The 21070-nt window shown below is 37.9% G+C and overlaps 1 protein-coding gene across 1 annotated transcript in view; it reads right to left on the bottom strand.

The window, feature by feature from the left end:
• LOC142339509 (uncharacterized) overlaps positions 1-21070 on the bottom strand; it is a 95765-nt gene that overhangs the window by 12103 nt on the left and 62592 nt on the right. Inside the window, exons 2-3 of the mRNA XM_075389594.1 lie at positions 17945-18116; positions 17362-17609 (exon numbers count right to left, since the gene is read on the bottom strand). Of these exons, the coding sequence (XP_075245709.1) occupies positions 17362-17609; positions 17945-18102 (406 nt within the window). The 5' untranslated portion in view covers positions 18103-18116. The remainder of the gene's footprint in view (positions 1-17361; positions 17610-17944; positions 18117-21070) is intronic.

Raw genomic sequence — 21070 nt, 5'->3', positions numbered from 1 at the left:
TCGCCATAAGAAATTTCTCAGGGTTTGACGTTTCAGAGAAATTGACAGAACGGATTATTAGAAAACGTTTGCTGTTTTTAATCTGACGAACCTTATGTTTGTCTTTCAGAATAATAATATCAATACATTAAAGAAATTTACAACCTACAAAAGATATCTCGTCAAATATTAGAACCTGCAACTGTGACAACTTGCAGCGATAGACGTTGGGCGTACTCGACAAAATTTCACGCACAGAACGCAGAGAACTTCCGAAACTGAGCCCAAGGAGACTATGCAAAGTTGTTCCTTTAATGCTTTTTACTGCCATCCAAGGAATAGTCTCAGACAAACACTGGGCTTTGAAATATGAATCTTATGATCACGGACGAGACGAATTAACCCTGATACACCACACTCAAGCAAAAAGCATTAATTTTTTAACTTAGGTCACTAGATGTAGTTACAGAAGGTGCAGCCATTCCATTCAGTGTGCTTCTTATAAAAAAAGAGACATAGTATGAAAAACTTGAAGTACTAACGTAATCAAGAAGCTTTTCCAAGTTCCAGCGCAGCCAGCCAAAAACAACAAGCTTGAGCTCTCACAATCTGAATTGCAGAAACAACTATTTACTTCTTTTCTTGACAGAAGGAACTTTTCTTGACGCTCATTGAGCAATGAAATCATTTCGTATTGCAGGTGCGAGTCAAAACTTGGCATGCACAGAAACCTGCTACCATCGAGATTGATAGAATGCGTGATATTTCTTAAGCAGTAACAAATGTCGTCATCACCCATGGTGAGAATGTTTCGAGCCACAGGTGTGGCTGCAGACCTTTCAGTTAATTCAGGTTCTTCAGCCACTTCTTTAAGAGCAATCTCTACTTCATTCTGCCAGAAACATAACTTCATCTTCAACCTCAACCTCATCCGTTCAAGTCATTATAACAATCAACGTAGCTTAAGAAATTTCCGAGGATATCCGATTCATATTTGCAACGAAAAGAAATATACAAAATTAACTGCTCGCCATAAGAAATTTCTCAGGGTTTGACGTTTCAGAGAAATTGACAGAACGGATTATTAGAAAACGTTTTGGTGTTTTTAATCTGACGAACCTTATGTTTGTCTTTCAGAATAATAATATCAATACATTAAAGAAATTTACATCCTACAAAAGATATCTCGTCAAATATTAGAACCTGCAATTGTGACAACTTGCAGCGATAGACGTTGGGCGTACTCGACAAAATTTCACGCACAGAACGCAGAGAACTTCCGAAACTGAGCCCAAGGAGACTATGCAAAAATGTTCCTTTAATGCTTTTTACTGCCATCCCAGGAATAATCTCAGACAAACACTGGGCTTTGAAATATGAACCTTATGATCACGGAAGAGACGAATTAACCCTGATACACCACACTCAAGCAAAAAGCATTAATTTTTTAACTTAGGTCACTAGATGTAGTTACGGAAGGTGCAGCCATTCCATTCAGTGTGCTTCTTATAAAAAAAGAGACATAGTATGAAAAACTTGAAGTACTAACGTAATCAACAAGCTTTTCCAAGTTCCAGTGCAGCCAGCCAAAAACAACAAGCTTGAGCTCTCACAATCTGAATTGCAGAAACAACGATTTACTTCGCCGAAAAGCACCTCCAGAATGAACTTTTCTTGACGCTCATTGAGCAATGAAATCATTTCGTAGTATTGCAGGTGCGAGTCAAAACTTGGCATGCACAGAAACCTGCTACCATCGAGATTGATAGAATGCGTGATATTTCTTAAGCAGTAACAAATGTCGTCATCACCCATGGTGAGACTGTTTGGAGCCACAGGTGTGGCTGCAGACCTTTCAGTTAATTCAGGTTCTTCAGTCACTTCTTTAAGAGCAATCTCTACTTCATTCTGCCAGAAATAGAACTTCATCTGTTCAACCTCAACCTCATCCGTTCAGGTCATTATAACGATCAACGTAGCTTAAGAAAATTCCGAGGATATCCGATTCACATTTGCAACGAAAAGGAATATACAAATTTAACTGCTCGCCATAAGAAATTTCTCAGGGTTTGACGTTTCAGAGAAATTGACAGAACGGATTATTAGAAAACTTTTGCTGTTTTTAATCTGACGAACCTTATGTTTGTCTTTCAGAATAAGAATATCAATACATTAAAGAAATTTATATACTACAAAAGATATCTCGTCAAATATTAGAACCTGCAATTGTGAAAACTTGCAGCGATAGACGTTGGGCGTACTCGACAAAATTTCACGCACAGAACGCAGAGAACTTCCGAAACTGAGCCCAAGGAGACTATGCAAAGTTGTTCCTTTAATGCTTTTTACTGCCATCCCAGGAATAGTCTCAGACAAACACTGGGCTTCGAAACATGAATCTTATGATCACGGAAGAGACGAATTAACCCTGATACACCACACTCAAGCAAAAAGCATTAATTTTTTTAACTTAGATCACTAGATGTAGTTACGGAAGGTGCAGCCATTCCATTCAGTGTGCTTCTTATAAAAAAAGAGACATAGTATGAAAAACTTGAAAAACTAACGTAATCAACAAGCTTTTCCAAGTTCCAGCGCAGCCAGCCAAAAACAACAAGCTTGAGCTCTCACAATCTGAAGTGCAGAAACAACGATTTACTTCGCCGAAAAGCACCTCCAGAAGGAACTTTTCTTGACGCTCATTGAGCAAAGAAATCATTTCGTAGTATTGCAGGTGCGAGTCAAAACTTGGCATGCACAGAAACCTGCTACCATCGAGATTGATAGAATGCGTGATATTTCTTAAGCAGTAACAAATGTCGTCATCACCCATGGTGAGAATGTTTGGAGCCACAGGTGTGGCTGCAGACCTTTCAGTTAATTCAGGTTCTTCAGCCACTTCTTTAAGAGCAATCTCTACTTCATTCTGCCAGAAACAGAACTTCATCTGTTCAACCTCAACCTCATCCGTTCAAGTCATTATAACGCTCAACGTAGCTTAAGAAATTTCCGAGGATATCCGATTCATATTTGCAACGAAAAGGAATATACAAAATTAACTGCTCGCCATGAAAAATTTCTCAGGGTTTGACGTTTCAGAGAAATTGACAGAACGGATTATTAGAAAACTTTTTGGTGTTTTTAATCTGACGAACCTTATGTTTGTCTTTTGGAATAATAATATCAATACATTAAAGAAATTTACATCCTACAAAAGATATCTCGTCAAATATTAGAACCTGCAATTGTGACAACTTGCAGCGATAGACGTTGGGCGTACTCGACAAAATTTCACGCACAGAACGCAGAGAACTTCCGAAACTGAGTCCAAGGAGACTATGCAAAGTTGTTCCTTTAATGCTTTTTACTGCCATCCCAGGAATAGTCTCAGACAAACACTGGGCTTCGAAATATGAATCTTATGATCACGGAAGAGACGAATTAACCCTGATACACCACACTCAAGCAAAAAGCATTAATTTTTTAACTTAGATCACTAGATGTAGTTACGGAAGGTGCAGCCATTCCATTCAGTGTGCTTCTTATAAAAAAAGATATAGTATGAAAAACTTGAAGTACTAACGTTATCAACAAGCTTTTCCAAGTTCCAGTGCAGCCAGCCAAAAACAACAAGCTTGAGCTCTCACAATCTGAATTGCAGAAACAACGAGTTACTTCGCCAAAAAGCACCTCCAGAAGGAACTTTTCTTGACGCTCATTGAGCAAAGAAATCATTTCGTAGTATTGCAGGTGCGAGTCAAAACTTGGCATGCACAGAAACCTGCTACCATCGAGATTGATAGAATGCGTGATATTTCTTAAGCAGTAACAAATGTCGTCGTCACCCATGGTGAGAATGTTTCGAGCCACAGGTGTGGCTGCAGACCTTTCAGTTAATTCAGGTTCTTCAGCCACTTCTTTAAGAGCAATCTCTACTTCATTCTGCCAGAAACAGAACTTCATCTGTTCAACCTCAACCTCATCCGTTCAAGTCATTATAACGATCAACGTAGCTTAAGAAATTTCCGAGGATATCCGATTCATATTTGCAACGAAAAGGAATATACAAAATTAACTGCTCGCCATAAGAAATTTCTCAGGGTTTGACGTTTCAGAGAAATTGACAGAACGGATTATTAGAAAACTTTTGCTGTTTTTAATCTGACGAACCTTATGTTTGTCTTTCAGAATAATAATATCAATACATTAAAGAAATTTACATCCTACAAAAGATATCTCGTCAAATATTAGAACCTGCAATTGTGACAACTTGCAGCGATAGACGTTGGGCGTACTCGACAAAATTTCACGCACAGAACGCAGAGAACTTCCGAAACTGAGCCCAAGGAGACTATGCACAGTTGTTCCTTTAATGCTTTTTACTGCCATCCCAGGAATAGTCTCAGACAAACACTGGGCTTTGAAATATGAATCTTATGATCACGGAAGAGACGAATTAACCCTGATAAACCACACTCAAGCAAAAAGCATTATTTTTTTAACTTAGATCACTAGATGTAGTTACGGAAGGTGCAGCCATTCCATTCAGTGTGCTTCTTATAAAAAAGAGACATAGTATGAAAAACGAAGTACTAACGTAATCAACAAGCTTTTCCTTGAAGTACTAACGTAATCAACAAGCTTCTCCAAGTTCCAGCGCAGCCAGCCAAAAACAACAAGCTTGAGCTCTCACAATCTGAATTGCAGAAACAACGATTTACTTCGCCGAAAAGCACCTCCAGAATGAACTTTTCTTGACGCTCATTGAACAATGAAATCATTTCGTAGTATTGCAGGTGCGAGTCAAAACTTGGCATGCACAGAAACCTGCTACCATCGAGATTGATAGAATGCGTGATATTTCTTAAGCAGTAACAAATGTCGTCATCACCCATGGTGAATGTTTGGAGCCACAGGTGTGGCTGCAGACCTTTCAGTTAATTCAGGTTCTTCAGCCACTTCTTTAAGAGCAATCTCTACTTCATTCTGCCAGAAACAGAACTTCATCTGTTCAACCTCAACCTCATCCGTTCAGGTCATTATAACGATCAAAGTAGCTTAAGAAAATTCCGAGGATATCCGATTCACATTTGCAACGAAAAGGATTATACAAAATTAACTTCTCGCCATAAGAAATTTCTCAGGGTTTGACGTTTCAGAGAAATTCACAGAACGGATTATTAGAAAACTTTTGCTGTTTTTAATCTGACGAACCTTATGTTTGTCTTTCAGAATAATAATATGAATACATTAAAGAAATTTACAACCTACAAAAGATATCACGTCAAATATTAGAACCTGCAATTGTGAAAACTTGCAGCGATAGTCGTTGGGCGTACTCGACAAAATTTCACGCACAGAACGCAGAGAACTTCCGAAACTGAGCCCAAGGAGACTATGCAAAGTTGTTCCTTTAATGCTTTTTACTGCCATCCCAGGAATAGTCTCAGACAAACACTGGGCTTCGAAATATGAATCTTATAATCACGGAAGAGACGAATTAACCCTGATACACCAAACTCAAGCAAAAAGCATTAATTTTTTAACTTAGGTCACTAGATGTAGTTACGAAAGGTGCAGCCATTCCATTCAGTGTGCTTCTTATAAAAAAAAGAGACATAGTATGAAAAACTTGAAAAACTAACGTAATCAACAAGCTTTTCCAAGTTCCAGCGCAGCCAGCCAAAAACAACAAGCTTGAGCTCTCACAATCTGAAGTGCAGAAACAACGATTTACTTCGCCGAAAAGCACCTCCAGAAGGAACTTTTCTTGACGCTCATTGAGCAAAGAAATCATTTCGTAGTATTGCAGGTGCGAGTCAAAACTTGGCATGCACACAAACCTGCTACCATCGAGATTGAAAGAATGCGTGATATTTCTTAAGCAGTAACAAATGTCGTCGTCACCCATGGTGAGAATGTTTCGAGCCACAGGTGTGGCTGCAGACCTTTCAGTTAATTCAGGTTCTTCAGCCACTTCTTTAAGAGCAATCTCTACTTCATTCTGCCAGAAACAGAACTTCATCTGTTCAACCTCAACCTCATCCGTTCAAGTCATTATAACGATCAACGTAGCTTAAGAAATTTCCGAGGATATCCGATTCATATTTGCAACGAAAAGGAATATACAAAATTAACTGCTCGCCATAGGAAATTTCTCAGGGTTTGACGTTTCAGAGAAATTGACAGAACGGATTATTAGAAAACTTTTGCTGTTTTTAATCTGACGAACCTTATGTTTGTCTTTCAGAAAAATAATATCAATACATTAAAGAAATTTACATCCTACAAAAGATATCTCGTCAAATATTAGAACCTGCAATTGTGACAACTTGCAGCGATAGACGTTGGGCGTACTCGACAAAATTTCACGCACAGAACGCAGAGAACTTCCGAAACTGAGCCCAAGGAGACTATGCACAGTTGTTCCTTTAATGCTACTTACTGCCATCCCAGGAATAGTCTCAGACAAACACTGGGCTTTGAAATATGAATCTTATGATCACGGAAGAGACGAATTAACCCTGATACACCACACTCAAGCAAAAAGCATTATTTTTTTTAACTTAAGTCACTAGATGTAGTTACGGAAGTTGCAGCCATTCCATTCAGTGTGCTTCTTAAAAAAAAGAGACATAGTATGAAAAAGTTGAAGTACTAACGTAATCAACAAGCTTTTCCAAGTTCCAGCGCAGCCAGCCAAAAACAACAAGCTTGAGCTCTCACAATCTGAATTGCAGAAACAACGAGTTACTTCGCCGAAAAGCACCTCCAGAAGGAATTTTTCTTGACGCTCATTGAGCAATGAAATCATTTCGTAGTATTGCAGGTGCGAGTCAAAACTTGGCATGCACAGAAACCTGCTACCATCGAGATTGATAGAATGCGTAATATTTCTTAAGCAGTAACAAATGTCGTCATCACCCATGGTGAGAATGTTTCGAGCCACAGGAGTGGCTGCAGACCTTTCAGTTAATTCAGGTTCTTCAGCCACTTCTTTAAGAGCAATCTCTACTTCATTCTGCCAGAAACAGAACTTCATCTGTTCAACCTCAACCTCATCCGTTCAAGTCATTATAACGCTCAACGTAGCTTAAGAAATTTCCGAGGATATCCGATTCATATTTGCAACGAAAAGGAATATACAAAATTAACTGCTCGCCATAAGAAATTTCTCAGAGTTTGACGTTTCAGAGAAATTGACAGAACGGATTATTAGAAAACTTTTGCTGTTTTTAATCTGACGAACCTTATGTTTGTCTTTCAGAATAATAATATTACTTTCTTCAACTTCGTTTTCTGGACCGATATCTACTTTATCCAATGCGTCAATTTTTAAACCTGTTGATGCTCAGTTCTTAGAATTATCAACCACCTTGAATTCAGACATCCATTCGGCCAAGCAGATATGTTTAGGATTATCCGGATTCTGCAAATGCTACATCAGAATTAGAATAAATTACAGACACATTGATAAGGTTGAAGTACTTAGATAAATTTTGAACATTGTGGAATGCAATATTCAACCTCCCTCTTTCACGTTTAGGATACGGAAACGAGAACTACAACGGAACTTCTTATTCTAAGAGCCCCATTTCAGAATTTTTTTTCATTCGATTTAATTTGATCGGCGAAAAGATGAGCAAGCATATAATTTCCTTCTTCAGTTGGACATCTACTCAGACTCTTAAAATGAAGTGCTGGAAGAGCGGTCCTGCTCTCAGAATCAGGTACTAAACCGTTGCAAGCATTTTTGCTTTAAAATTTGTGCATTGAGAGAGCCGAGGCTTGAAGTAAAGGAACTTGAACTCTTTCAATAAACTGCTAGAAAAATTTCTTCTGTTTGCAACACGAAACGTCCAAACAATTTATACAATGCGTGTCCAATTCCAAAAAGTTTACGTCGGGTAAACGCTCTTTATTTTTTGACGGGCTTCATTTCCGGTTATGTCATCTGCAAACTGAATCCACATAAACTTCAATGCCGTGATTTCAAAGCTGATGTCCAAGAGTTTCCCCAATGATCCATCCACCAGACCATCTTCTCTATCAATGTTCACAGTTACCATATAAGGCAAGACTACTGATGCGACCAAAAACAATGCCAGTCCTGATGTTTTGCCTTCAAGCATAGTTTCGGCAACTTACATTGCTTCTCGAGACAGCTCATCATTTCCCGCAAACTCCCCTTTTACAGTGTCAATGTCGGGTATTAGATACTTTTCCCCAGTACGATTGAATAAAATGTTTTCATTATGAGCTCGCACTTTTGAACTTAGCCTACAAGCATGAGGCATTCCATGCGGTATCTGTTTACCGACAAGTATATTGTGTCTAATGAAAGCAATTTTCTGACAGGAGGTCGTCTGAAGAGTTGACACAACGGGCCATCATTTTCTCATTGAGCTCAAACATTTCAAAAAATTTTCAGGTTAATTCGGTTAAATTTGAAAACCCATCGCTACACAATTCGAACACGTTTCCGTCACGAACTGGCTCTAATTGCAGAAGATCATCAAAACAGAAAACAAACTCAACCGGAGAGTTTACCAACTTTTATAAAATTTTGCAATCGTTCATCAATACATTGAAGAAAATTACATCTTACAAAAGATATCTCATCAAATATTAGAACCTGCAATTGTGACAACTTGCAGCGATAGGCGATGGGCGTACTCGACAAAATTTCACGCACAGAACGCAGAAAACTTCCGAAACTGAGCCCAAGGAGACTATGCAAGGTTGGTCCTTTGATGCTTTTTGCTGCCATTCCAGTATAAGCACTCAAACACTGGGCCTTTAAATATGAATCGTATGATCACGGAAGAGACGAATTAGCCACTGATACACCACACTCAAGCAAAAAGCATTAATTTTTAACTTAGGTCACTAGCTATAGTTCCGGAAGGTGCAGCCATTCCATTCAGTGTGCTTCTTATAAACAAGAGATATAGTAGGAGTAACTAGAAGGACTAACGTAATTAACAAGCTTTTCCAAGTTCCAGCGCAGCCAGCCAAAAACAACAAGCTTGAGCTCTCACAATCTGAATTGCAGAAACAACGATTTGCTTCGCCGAAAAGCACCTCCAGAAGGAACTTTTCTTGACGCTCATTGAGCAATGCAATCATTTCGTAGTATTGCCCGTGCGAGTCAAAACTTGGCATGCACAGAAACCAGCTACCATCGAGATCGATAGAATGCGTGATATTTCTTAAGCAGTAACAAATGTCGTGATCACCCATGGAGAGAATGTTTCGAGCCACATGTGTGGCTGCAGACCTTTCAGTTAATTCAGGTTCTTCAGCAAATTCTTTAAGAGCAATCACTACTTCATTCCTCCAGAAACAGAACTTCATCCAATCAACCTCAATTTGACTTTTCAAGTCATTATAACGATCGACGTAGCTTAAGCAATTTCCGAGGATATCCGATTCAGTTTCGCAACGAAAAGGAACATACAAATTTAACTGTTCGCGGTAAGAAATTTCTCAGGATTTGACATTTCAGAAGAAATTGACAGAGCGGATTATTAGAAAACTTTTGCTGTTTTTAATCTGACGAACCTTATGTTTGTCTTTCAAAATAGTAATATTACCTTCTTCAACTTCGTTTTCTGGACCGATATCTACTTTATCCAATGCGTCAATTTTTAAGCCTGTTGATGCTCAGTTATTAGAATTATCAACCATCTTGAATTCAGACATCCATTCTGCCGAGCAGATATGTTCAAGATTATCCGAACTCTGCAAAAGCTACAAAAACGCTTTCAGAATAAATTACAGACCCATTGATAAGGTTGTAATACTTAGATAAGCTTTGAACATTGTCGAATGCAAAATTCAAAATCCCTCTTTCACGTTTAGGATACGGGAACGAGGACTGCAACGGAGCTTCTTTTTCTAAACGCTCCATTTCAGCAATTGCTTTTTCATTCGCTTTAGTTTGATCGGCGAAAAGATGAACAATCATATAATTTCCTTATTCAGTTGGAAATCTACTCAGACTCATAAAATGAAGTGCTGGAACAGCGGTCTTGCTCTCAAAATCAGATGCTAAACAGTTGAAAGCATTTTTGTTTCGAAAATTGTGCATTGACAGAGCCGAGGCTTGAAGTGAAGGAAGCTGCTAGAGTAATTTCTTCTGTTTGCAACACGAAACGTCTGACCGATTTTTACAAAGGTGCCCAATTCCAAGAAGCATAAGTCGGGTAAAAGCTCTTTATTTTTTGACGGACTTCATTTCCGGTTATGTCATCTTCAAAGCGAATCCACATAAACTTCAATGCCATGTTTTCAAAGCTGATGTCCAAGAGTTTCCCCAATGATCCATTCACCAGACCCTCTTTTCTATCAAGGTTCACAGTTACAATAAAAGTCAAGCCTACTGATGCGACCAAGAGCAATGCCAGTCCTGATGTTTTGTCTTCAAGCATTGTTTTGGCAAATTCTATTGCTTCTCGAGACAGCTCAACATTTCTCGCAAACTCCCCTTTTACAGTGTCAGTGTCAGGTATTAAATACTTTTCCCCTGTTTGGTTGGCCAAAGTGTTTTCATAATGAGCTCGCACTTTGAAACGTAGCTTACAAGCATGAGGCTTTCCATGCGGTATCTGCTTACCGACAAGATTATTGTGTCTATTAAAATCTTCGGCAAGCAACTTTCCGACAGGAAGACAACTGAGAAGTTGACACCACGAGTCGTGTTTTCCGCATTGAGCTCAAACATTTCAAAAAATTATCAGACTACTTCGGTTAAATTTGAATACTCACCGCTACACAAATCGAACACGTTTCCGTCACGAACTGGCTCTAATTGCAGGAGATCACCAAAACAGAAAACAACATCAACCGAAGGGTTTACCAGCTGTTATAAAATTTCGCAATCGTTCATCAATACACTGATGAAAATTACATCTTACAAAAGATATCTCATCAAATATTAGAACCTGCAATTGTGACAACTTGCAGCGATAGGCGATGGGCGTACTCGACAAAATTTCACGCACAGAACGCAGAAAACTTCCGAAACAGAGCCCAAGGAGACTATGCAAGGTTGGTCCTGTGATTCTTTTTGCTGCCATTCCAGTATAAGCACTCAGACTAACAATGGGATTTGAAATATTAATAGTATGATCACGGGAGACAAATTATTCCCTGACACACCAAACTAAAGCAGAAAAGCAACAATAAACTTAACTCACTAGATGTGGTCACAGACCGTGCAGCCATTTCTTTCAGTGTGCTTCTTATCAACAATAGATAGTAGGGAAAATTTGAAGTACTAACATAATTAACAAGCTTTTCCAAGTTCCAGCGCAGCCAGCCAAAAACAACAAGCTTGAGCTCTCACAATCTGAATTGCAGAAACAACGATTTACTTCGCCGAAAAGCACCTCCAGAAGGATTTTTCTGAACGCTCATTGAGCAATGCAATCATTTCGTAGTATTTCCCGTGCGAGTCAAAACTTGGCATGCACAGAAACCTGCTAAGATCGAGATCGATAGAATGCGTGATATTTCTAAAGCAGTAACAAATGTCATCATCATCCCTGGAGAGATTGTTTCGAGCCACACGTGTGGCTGCAGACCCTTCAGTTAATTCAGGTTCTTCAGCAACTTCTTTAAGAGCAATCTCTACTTCATTCTGCCAGAAACAGAACTTCATCCGTTAAACCTCAATTTGACTATTCAATTCATTATAACGATCGACGTAGCTTATGAAATTTCCGAGGATATCCGATTCATCTTTGCAACGCGATAAAATTTCTCAGGGTTTGACGTTTCAGAGAAATTGACCTAACGGATTATTAGAAAACTTTTGCTGTTATTAATCTGACGAACCTTATAGTTGTCTTTCAGTATAACAAGATTACTTTCTTCAACTTCGTTTTCTGAACCGAGATCTCCTTTATCGAATGCGTCATGTTTCACCTGTTGATGCTCGGTTCTTAGAGTTATCAACCATCTTGAATTCAGACATCCATTCTGCCAAGCAGATATGTTCAGCATTATCCGGCCAATGTAAATAACGCATTGGAAAATTTTCCAGGCACACATGACTATAGTCTTGTAGATCAGCAATATCTTCACTCCTCGTCAACATCACGAAGCGATGATCTGGTGGAGACGCATGAATAAAAACAACAGTGCGTGTTGATGAACGGAGCTGTTTTAATGAAGGGTTTGTTGGTTGCTTCCTCAATTCCTGATTCGCTGTACGCATCAAGTAACTCATTGCTTTGTTTGGCTTCGAAAGGTAACCGCAGATATAATTCGCAGCGCCAAACACAGATCTTTTAAACTGCAAATCCATGTTTCCTCTTCAAAGATGGAGCAAAAATGGGTTGTATGCATTTACATTAACTGAATTAGGATAACGCTCCAAAAAATGGGTTGAAGTCGGGAGGACTTGAGAGCAGCAAGGTAGTCGGATTCATTGAGACTACACTTCTGAAGAATATCGTAATATGACATGGTGCAGTTAGTTTTCCTTAATGATTCAAGGCATTTTATAATATTCGCAAAATTTTTACGAGCACAAACCACTTCAGCATTAGATGTGTCAGTCGAGAATGCTCGAATTATCATCGTTCTCATTGGCGGATGAGAATAACCGAAACGACATTTGCTCCTATTGCCTTTGTAACACGTTTGTTTATGCCGATATTGCTGTAGCTTCGAAGGTAAATTTGTCTTCTTTTATTGATGCCATCTATATCTGGTAGCTGAAGTGATACACTGCAGCATTTGTCAACGAAATCTGTAATTAATTTGTCAAGATCTCCATCGAAGTCTGGTGCTCATTTCACGTATACTAGCGGATGAAAGTGTGCCGACCCCCTAAATTGGTACTCAACAGAACCGAAGTGGTCGGTTACTTTGCACACAGGCCGATTCGAAATCTGGAAAACTTTTCAAAAAATATCGTAATTTCTAATGAAAATGGACAATGGATACCGGATCTTCGAATTAGTCTGGATTTCTCGTAAAAAAATAACTTCAAAAATTCATTATTGCTCGGGACTATTTGTTCGGAATATTTCGATTTATACAGAATTCTTGAAGATCAGGACAGTGTGCTTCAGGCATGCTGAAAGTTAAAAAGAAAGTCGGATTACCTTGCTGCCGAATCCAGGCCAAATAATTTCTCTCCAACGACTTATAGTAGCTTGGCGATAACCTTTGTCGACAGGAAAGAAAACCCCTGGTCAGCCAACAAAAACGCCCGATTTAATGTCTTTAACGGTGCAATCTTTTGTGCATCTTTATCGAAGCGCCACCAAGGCTTTTTTGTCATCGGTGAAAACAGCAACTTCCTAATTTTAAACAACCTGTTCAATCTATTCTGCCAAAATCGTTTATTGTTTGACTGAATCTCGAATGCTTTACCACTCACCCGGCTGTACGGGACAAACAAATTTTGCGGTAGCTCGTTTCTGACCCCCAAATAGAGGGATACGCAAATTCTTCAGAAAACTCGCTGCTGAATAGACTAACTGGCGTGTTTTGTTCAGCTGGTGCCAGGCAAAGTTTTCAATGAAGGCGAGGCTTAATAGGTATCTGAATGACGAAAGTATCCAGATCACCCGGTACATCTTCATCAACATGGTCGTCTTCGGGAATAATGTTCAACATTAGCTGTTGCATCAGCGTCCAAAGACAGCTCTTGGTTTATCCGGTTTTCTTCGATACTCCATTCACTAATGTATTGAATGCCCCAGGACGGATACTCAGGCGCACAACGTAGAAAATAAGCCGCTTGAATAAAACCTGGTCGCACGAACGAACTTAGGTATGAATAGTTATCCTGAAGATGCCTTTTGAGCTCCACACAAAAAGATCAGACGAATTCCAGTTCCTGAGAACTGTACTGATTGAAAGCTGCACATTACTAGGAACGTTAACAATTCCATCGTTGCAAGCCAACTGTCCACCAGTGGGTCTCCTCATGCTATGAATAAAAACAAATACTAAGCGCAAAATGTTATTCGATGATTTTCAACTCTTTTCAAATCTTTCAACTCTTGAGTCAACAGGTTCATTGGAAATCCTGGCAGTAATCGTTGATGTATGCATCGTACGGTTTCACAATGGAAGAAAACTGACCTTCTTTTACCTTGGCCTTTTCTTTACGCAACTGATTGAGCTCTGTTTCTTTTTTGAAGCGCTGGATCTTTTTGCCGCTCCTTGACTGCATTGAGATTCCTCTGCTTGGCAGCTGGATCTTGCGATCATTTTTTTTTACGTTTTCAAAGATTTTCGCTCCGCAGTGCGGATCCCGAAGACGCTTCCTGTTAGATTCTAGATTTTTTTGCTTAATTAGAGGATCACTCAACCTTTTCTTGACAAGATCTAGATGCTTTTGCTTTCTTGAATCAGTGAGACACGTAGGTGACTTTGGACAAAGAAAAGTGCCATTGTCAGAGCCGCGGCCTTCAAAGTCGGGATCACAAGAATCGCAAAAAGGTAAAAAAACACCCATAAACATTCTCACAAATTGCAGCAGACGAACACTTTTTTGTGTTCAAAAAACATAGCCGTGGTCTTCCTCGTTATTTGGGTAAAATTAACAGTTGAAGTAGGTTAAACCCAAATACAATCGCCAACAGTTAAATGAATTTGAACTAATTGAGTAACGTGACAACCATTGATGCAGGTAAACTCCAAAACAATGAGTCAATAATGTTAAGTAACAGACACAAAAAGGCCGATTTTTAAGTTTTAAGATAACCGGCGCAAACCACGCTTGGGCAGAGGCTTCAACGATGAAAGTTCGAAGATTTAGTCATTACTGCTCACTAGGAGGCAAAAACGGCCAATTTTTAAGATTACCGGCACAAAACACTCTTGCCCAGAGGCTTGAATGATAAAACTTTCAAGATTCAGAGCCATTACTGCTGACTATGAGGCACAAAAAGGCCAAATTTTAACATAACTAGCACAACCCACTCTTACCCACTGGCTTGAATGATTCAAAGATACAGAGTCGTTACCGCCCAATAGGAGGCATAAAAAAGCAAATTTTCAATATCACCGGCACAAACCATCCTTACCCACAGGCTTGAAAGATGACATTTTAAAGATTCAGAGTCATTACTGCTCATTAAGAGGTATAAAAGGTCGATTTATTTATAGAGCTCGAAATTTTAAACAGTAAGCACTCAATGGCAAACAATAAAAAACATGTTTAATCACGGGTTGATAAAACAATACATTTTCCCATACACGATACTGGGGTCTTATGATTAGACTGTGGCTGCGTTTCCAGTTCGGATTCCAATAATACAAATCACCTTTTACTCTGGCAAACTTGAATATTGATATCATAAACTTCAATACTCATTGACCTATAAGCATATGCGGTAGCGACTTATAAGCATAGGCGTTGTATAGATCTCTAAGCGCGTTCTTTTGAAAAAACTTTGAACAAACTTGAAATGCGGTAATTCCGCTCAATGCAAACAAGATTCCGTATGAGCAATGAACTGATTTACATGCTAACAATGCCATGAATCATGCGACAGACAGCGTGAAAACATTTTTCTACCAATAGGAAAGACTATACCACTTGACTAGATTGTTACTTATAGCAGCAGTTGAATTTCATCAACATGAAGAAGCAACAAAACAAATTCAAACATGAAATTGCAGTGAATTCAAAAAGAAATCCGGTTATAAACAAGAGGAATATGCAAAACAAATAGTCCGCGATATGGTTGAGGCGGCTAATCAGCAGAGAAACTACAAAGCACACAAAATTAAAGCTGGTTTTCGCAAAGACCTCCTCCGATTCAAAGTCAAATTTCAGCGCAAAAAGGTAACTAATAAGGTAAAATTACTTAGACTTGAAGTCCAATACTAACTCAAAAAGGGTCACTCACATTTTGAACAACGTTGCCGTCACTCCTTCTGCGGGCACTCATTGACACTTCTTTTTAGAACTCTGAGGACTGCCTATCTCGTGTGAAGCTTGTCGAAACAGTTACACGTCTCAGATACTCGTGCAAGTTGAGAAAAATCCTTCCACGGCGGAAACGTAAACATTGGGAAGTACTGAAGCTGACAAACAACATGCCTACCTGCATGTTTAAATAGTGAACAACAAAGGAACCGAAATCAAAAGTAAGAACGAGGCAAAAATCTCAATCACTGAAATAGTTCGTGAGGTGAAAAAGTCATTCCGAAAAAGAGGTAACAGCTATTTTCGAGTGAAGGTCAAAAGGAACAAAAAAATCCTTGCAAATGTTAATTTCAATAGATCGTCAGAAGCTAATAAAGGACTGGAAAGGCGAGTTATTTGAGGAATGTATCCAGAGACGACGTCTTTTATTCATACCAACATTTAGAAAATTATCAAAAGGAACACCTTTCAGGTATCGCAATAAATTAAGACAAAATATTGCTGCTATAATCAAAAAGAAACGCACTAAGAAAAATAAAGGGATCGATGATAATTAAGTGCCCTTTTCAGACAAATTATAAGGGGCAAACGGTGGTATTCTAGACAAAAAGAAATGGCGAACACTGTCAACAATTGATAAACTAACTGCAGTTATGGACAATTAAACAACTTTGTATTTTCTGAATGCTTATAGCTATCAGTTATAGTTATAACCATTAATTCCAGTTATTCACATCAAAGTTGCTTTAACCAATTTACGTCTATACATAAGTATACTTAACACAAAATTTCTATAACGGAAGTTTGACATGTTATTTAGATCACAAAGATTTGGAAAGAAATGAGAGATTCAACAGATGAGGGTTATAAAACGAAACACTATGGCCAGTGGGGGTGGTAGAGAAGGAAGGCTATGGGCGAGTTGTGGGTGTGTGTGGGAGGGGAGAGAACGCAATTATTAAGCGGAAATATAATCATTCAGTCTTCCAGGGAACGCATTGATAAGAAAAGAATCAGGCCGTAGTGATATATACAATTATGACAAAAAATCAAAGGGGAAAAATGAACAGTCAAATACAACACGTCAAATAAGCAATAATGCAGCAAGCAAATACAAAAGCTATACAACAGTACAGCAGTGCATTAGGTCGAATTTCAGGTGAAACAATTCGAAATTCGCCGATTTAATAGCTCAATTACCAGAAAAAAGTTTGAACGAAATTTTGACCTCTTAAAGTTATTATGAACGAAAAGTACTTCCAGTAAAAAAAACCATAAGAAAACCAATACTCCTCTTCGAGTCGTAAAAAATCAAGAAAAAGCCAACACAACAATGGCCCCAGCTATCGCTAAGCGGCTATTAATAAAAATCATGCAAAAAAATTGGTAGGTTGGGAGAAGTTCCATTCCCCATCAGCTTGGTATTGTAAGGAATCCTTCGTTCTCTAGGTTACTCTGTTTAATTAAGGGAAACCCCCAACCTGGTGTGAAGCGATCTCCTGTGAGTTTGTAATACATGTCCTTGAATGAGCTGATAGCACTCATCCTATTAATTGGAGCCACAGGGTTAGGCACTGTCTCATCAAACTTTCCTTGATAGTAGTTTGCCCTGACTTTATTCTGCCAAGAGATGTTAGTCTGTTCCAGCCGAGAGTTCTCAAAGCGCAGTTTGATCTCTTTCCCATCCAACCTGTGTGTTCCATGCTCCAGAATGTTGTTCAAGGTACTCCTGATAAGCATACGCATAATATTAAGAAGTTCAAGTATCAAGAAGTTCAAATTTCAAGACTCACACTTGCTCATTTATATTCATATGAAAATTAAGTAAGCATTTTTTTCTGAGGGGCAGCTACAAAATATAGCTACTACAGACCGTACTGGAGGTCAAAATTGAATTCAACAAAAGAATTTCGCGATACATTTTCTGATTTTCAATATTAAGTGGCTATCGTACAATTTTCTTATGATGTATATTTAATGATTGAAAGACAACTTGTGAGTCATGCCTCCAGGAGTCAATCACTAGTTGCCCCTATAACTAAATAGTTGTAATATAATATTTACCTGGACGCAACTGTCAAGAATCCACCAGAGGCGGGCAGCCCAGTATCATTATAAGTTAGTTTGACTCTAACAATTTTTCCAAATTGAGAGAAGTGTTTGTGCAGCTGACCTAGTCCCACTGTTCGAGGTAGACTGTAGAAAAATACACGCATCGACATTAAATCCAAAATCTGAAAAACGCAATTTCTTTTAGGAGCTTGCCGATCATCTATAGGAATGTTTCAAAATAAAAAGGAAATTAGCTAACATTAACGTCGGACGAACTGCTCTGTTGGTAGCGTGAATTTCTACTTCTTCATCAGCTTCGGCAAAAGAGAGCTATAAAAGAGGTAGAGATCAACTTAATGTTCGCAGACTTTAACAACTTGTGCTGCTTTTGAGGAAAAAACACAAAGTGTTTGGAACAAAAATCAAAATAATTAAATCAGTTTTTGGAAACAAAATGTAATTGTTGATAACTTGCACTCAAATATTATCTATGTTGGCATTCAATTTAAAACAGGAAGGCTCGCTTGATCTGTGCGTGGCACAGAATGTTCCCATATTCGCTTTCACGTAACACTGCATTAAAGAACTGCGCATTGAAAGGGTAATAAAGTAATATTTTCATTGGTAGGGAATTTGTTTTGAGCCTTCAGGAAAGTATGAATTTCCTGTTGAAAAAATGATACAATGGAAAATATTTGGTAAAATTTAGTTGAACAGGATGTTTATGCCACGCTTTACGTAAGCGTCTCACAGCTACAGTCTACGTTTGATAAAATAAAAAAAAAGCAGCAGCCAATAAACTCCCGAGAAGTGCCCCAGCTAATTTTTTTCCGGTAACATTGCATTAACTCCATAGTTCATCCTGTCTTTGATCTTAGCTTTTGCAAAGTTTTCAAAAAGTAAGACCCAAAGATATTTAATAGCAATTACATGACAGATGTTTAAAAAGCAGAAAAGCAGAAAGCAAGTATCATTTAGCTTTTCAAAACATTTAAAAAGTAATTTTTTATTTCAATAAAATTTTTCTGCTGCACTTTTACGAGCAGAGACTATTTTTTCAAAACTCAACAAAATATCAACTTTAGGTTGCAAATGAATTGTTTAAACCAAAAACAAAAAAAAACAGAACATTGACTGAAAAATGAAAAATCGCTAGAAGATTATCACTTTGCCATTTGTTCCATTCACGTAGCTATATATGGTTGCTCCCAAAGAAAGAAAATAGCTTTACGGTTTCTTGAAGACTTGTCAGAGAAATTCATTACATATATCACGTTTTATATTTGATCCAGAAACGATAGCCAGACTTAAAAACCGACCACAAATTATTTGATAAAAACGAACCGTAGCTTTATCCGCCTTGAAGCACAATGATAGTCAGCGAAAATACAAAAACATTACTTAACTCTACAAACTGGCATCGCTACAAACTGGCAACGCAAATTTGCAAAAAACAGGGCCCCTAAAGCAGAAATGAACACTTAATTGCGCTTAAGAAAGCAATTAAAATTAACCAATATGCTGATAAAAAAGGAAGAGATTATTTTTTAAGGATAAATTGAAGCTTTAGGCGAAATACTGCTTGCTCCTGCAACAACTCTAAACTTTGGTTCGTCACTAACAAAATACATCAAAGCTGAGAAGCCTGTTCTGTGCAGATTAAAGTGCCAAAGGTAAAGGGACAACTACATTCATCGTAATTAGAAGCTTTGTTTTTCAAGGATCAGAATGATAACAGTTTTCAAACTTAAACAGGATACATTAAGCATTTGGCTATAGATGCATCCTCCAGGAAAAATTCTTCAATTTTGTTAGCCATTAACAAATAGAGCGAAGCTGAAAAGCTAACAAAAGCCTGCTCTGGGCTGATATGCTGAAAATTGAAAAATAGATTACTACCTTTCTTTTTTTAAATAAAAGCCTGTTTCTTAAGGATCATAATGATGTCACATGTTCTTCAAACTAACTCAACAACAAATATCTGAATCAAAACATACCATATATTCAATATTATTTGTTGTGGTCAAAACAATTAAAAAGCAACTTGAAAATTCAATGAATTTTTTGCTGCATTTTTAGGAGCGGAGCTCTTTTATCAAAATTCGAGCAATAAACTTCAAATTGCAACTGAACTGTTTAAACCAGAAAAAAATACAAAAACAATATTGACTGAAAGATCTCTAGAAGATTATCAGCTTGCCAGTTGTTCCAGTCACGGAGCTATATATGGTTGCTCCCAAAGAAAGAGAATAGCTTTACCGCTTGTTGAAGCCTTGTCAGAGGTATTCACTCCATATATAACGTTTTATACTTAAGAAGGAAGCTATAGCCAGCCTTGAAAACCCGCCAAAAAAATTACGTGAAAATTTGAACAAACTGTAGCTTTATCCAACCTGAAACACAATGATAATCAGTGAAAATCCAAAAACATTTACTCTGTACAAAATTTGAAGTCAGGACAAACAATTTCGACATTGAAAACTCGAAAAAGCAGAGAAGATGACAAAACTGTAAAATCAATAAACTAGAAAAACTCTTCAGGAGCCCTTTTGGCTGGCAACGCTATAAATTGGCATCGCAAATTTGCAAAAAACCGGGCCACTAAAGCAGTAAGGAACCGCTAATGTCGCTTAGAAAACCAATTGATATTAACCAATCTGCTGATAAATAAAAAAGGACGAGATTATTTTATAAGGATAAATTGAAGCTTTAGGCAAAATACCGCTGCCTCTTGGAACAACTCTTTAATTTTGTTCGTTACTAACAAAACTGATCAAAGCTGAGAAGACTGCTCTGTGAAGATAAACTTGCAAAATTTATTAGAAGCTTGTTTTTCAAGAATCAAAATGATATCAAACAGTCTTCAAACTTTAACAAGATACAATAAGCATTATGAAATAGCTGCTTCTTCTAGGAAAAATTCTTTAATTTTGTTAGCCATTAACAAATAGAACAAAACTGAAAAGCTAACAAAAGCCTGCTCTGGGCAGATATGCTTGGAAATTAGAAAAAAAAATAGATTATTACCTTTCTTTGCTAAATAAAAGCTTGTTTCTTAAGGATCATAATGATGTCACATGTTCTTCAAACTAACTCAACAACAAATATCTGAATCAAAACATACCATATATTCAATAT

The sequence above is a fragment of the Convolutriloba macropyga genome, chromosome 5 (assembly GCF_964194025.1).
Source record: "Convolutriloba macropyga chromosome 5, txConMacr16.3, whole genome shotgun sequence".
Lineage (NCBI taxonomy): Eukaryota > Metazoa > Xenacoelomorpha > Acoela > Convolutidae > Convolutriloba > Convolutriloba macropyga.
This window is presented reverse-complemented; position numbering and strand designations above follow the sequence as displayed.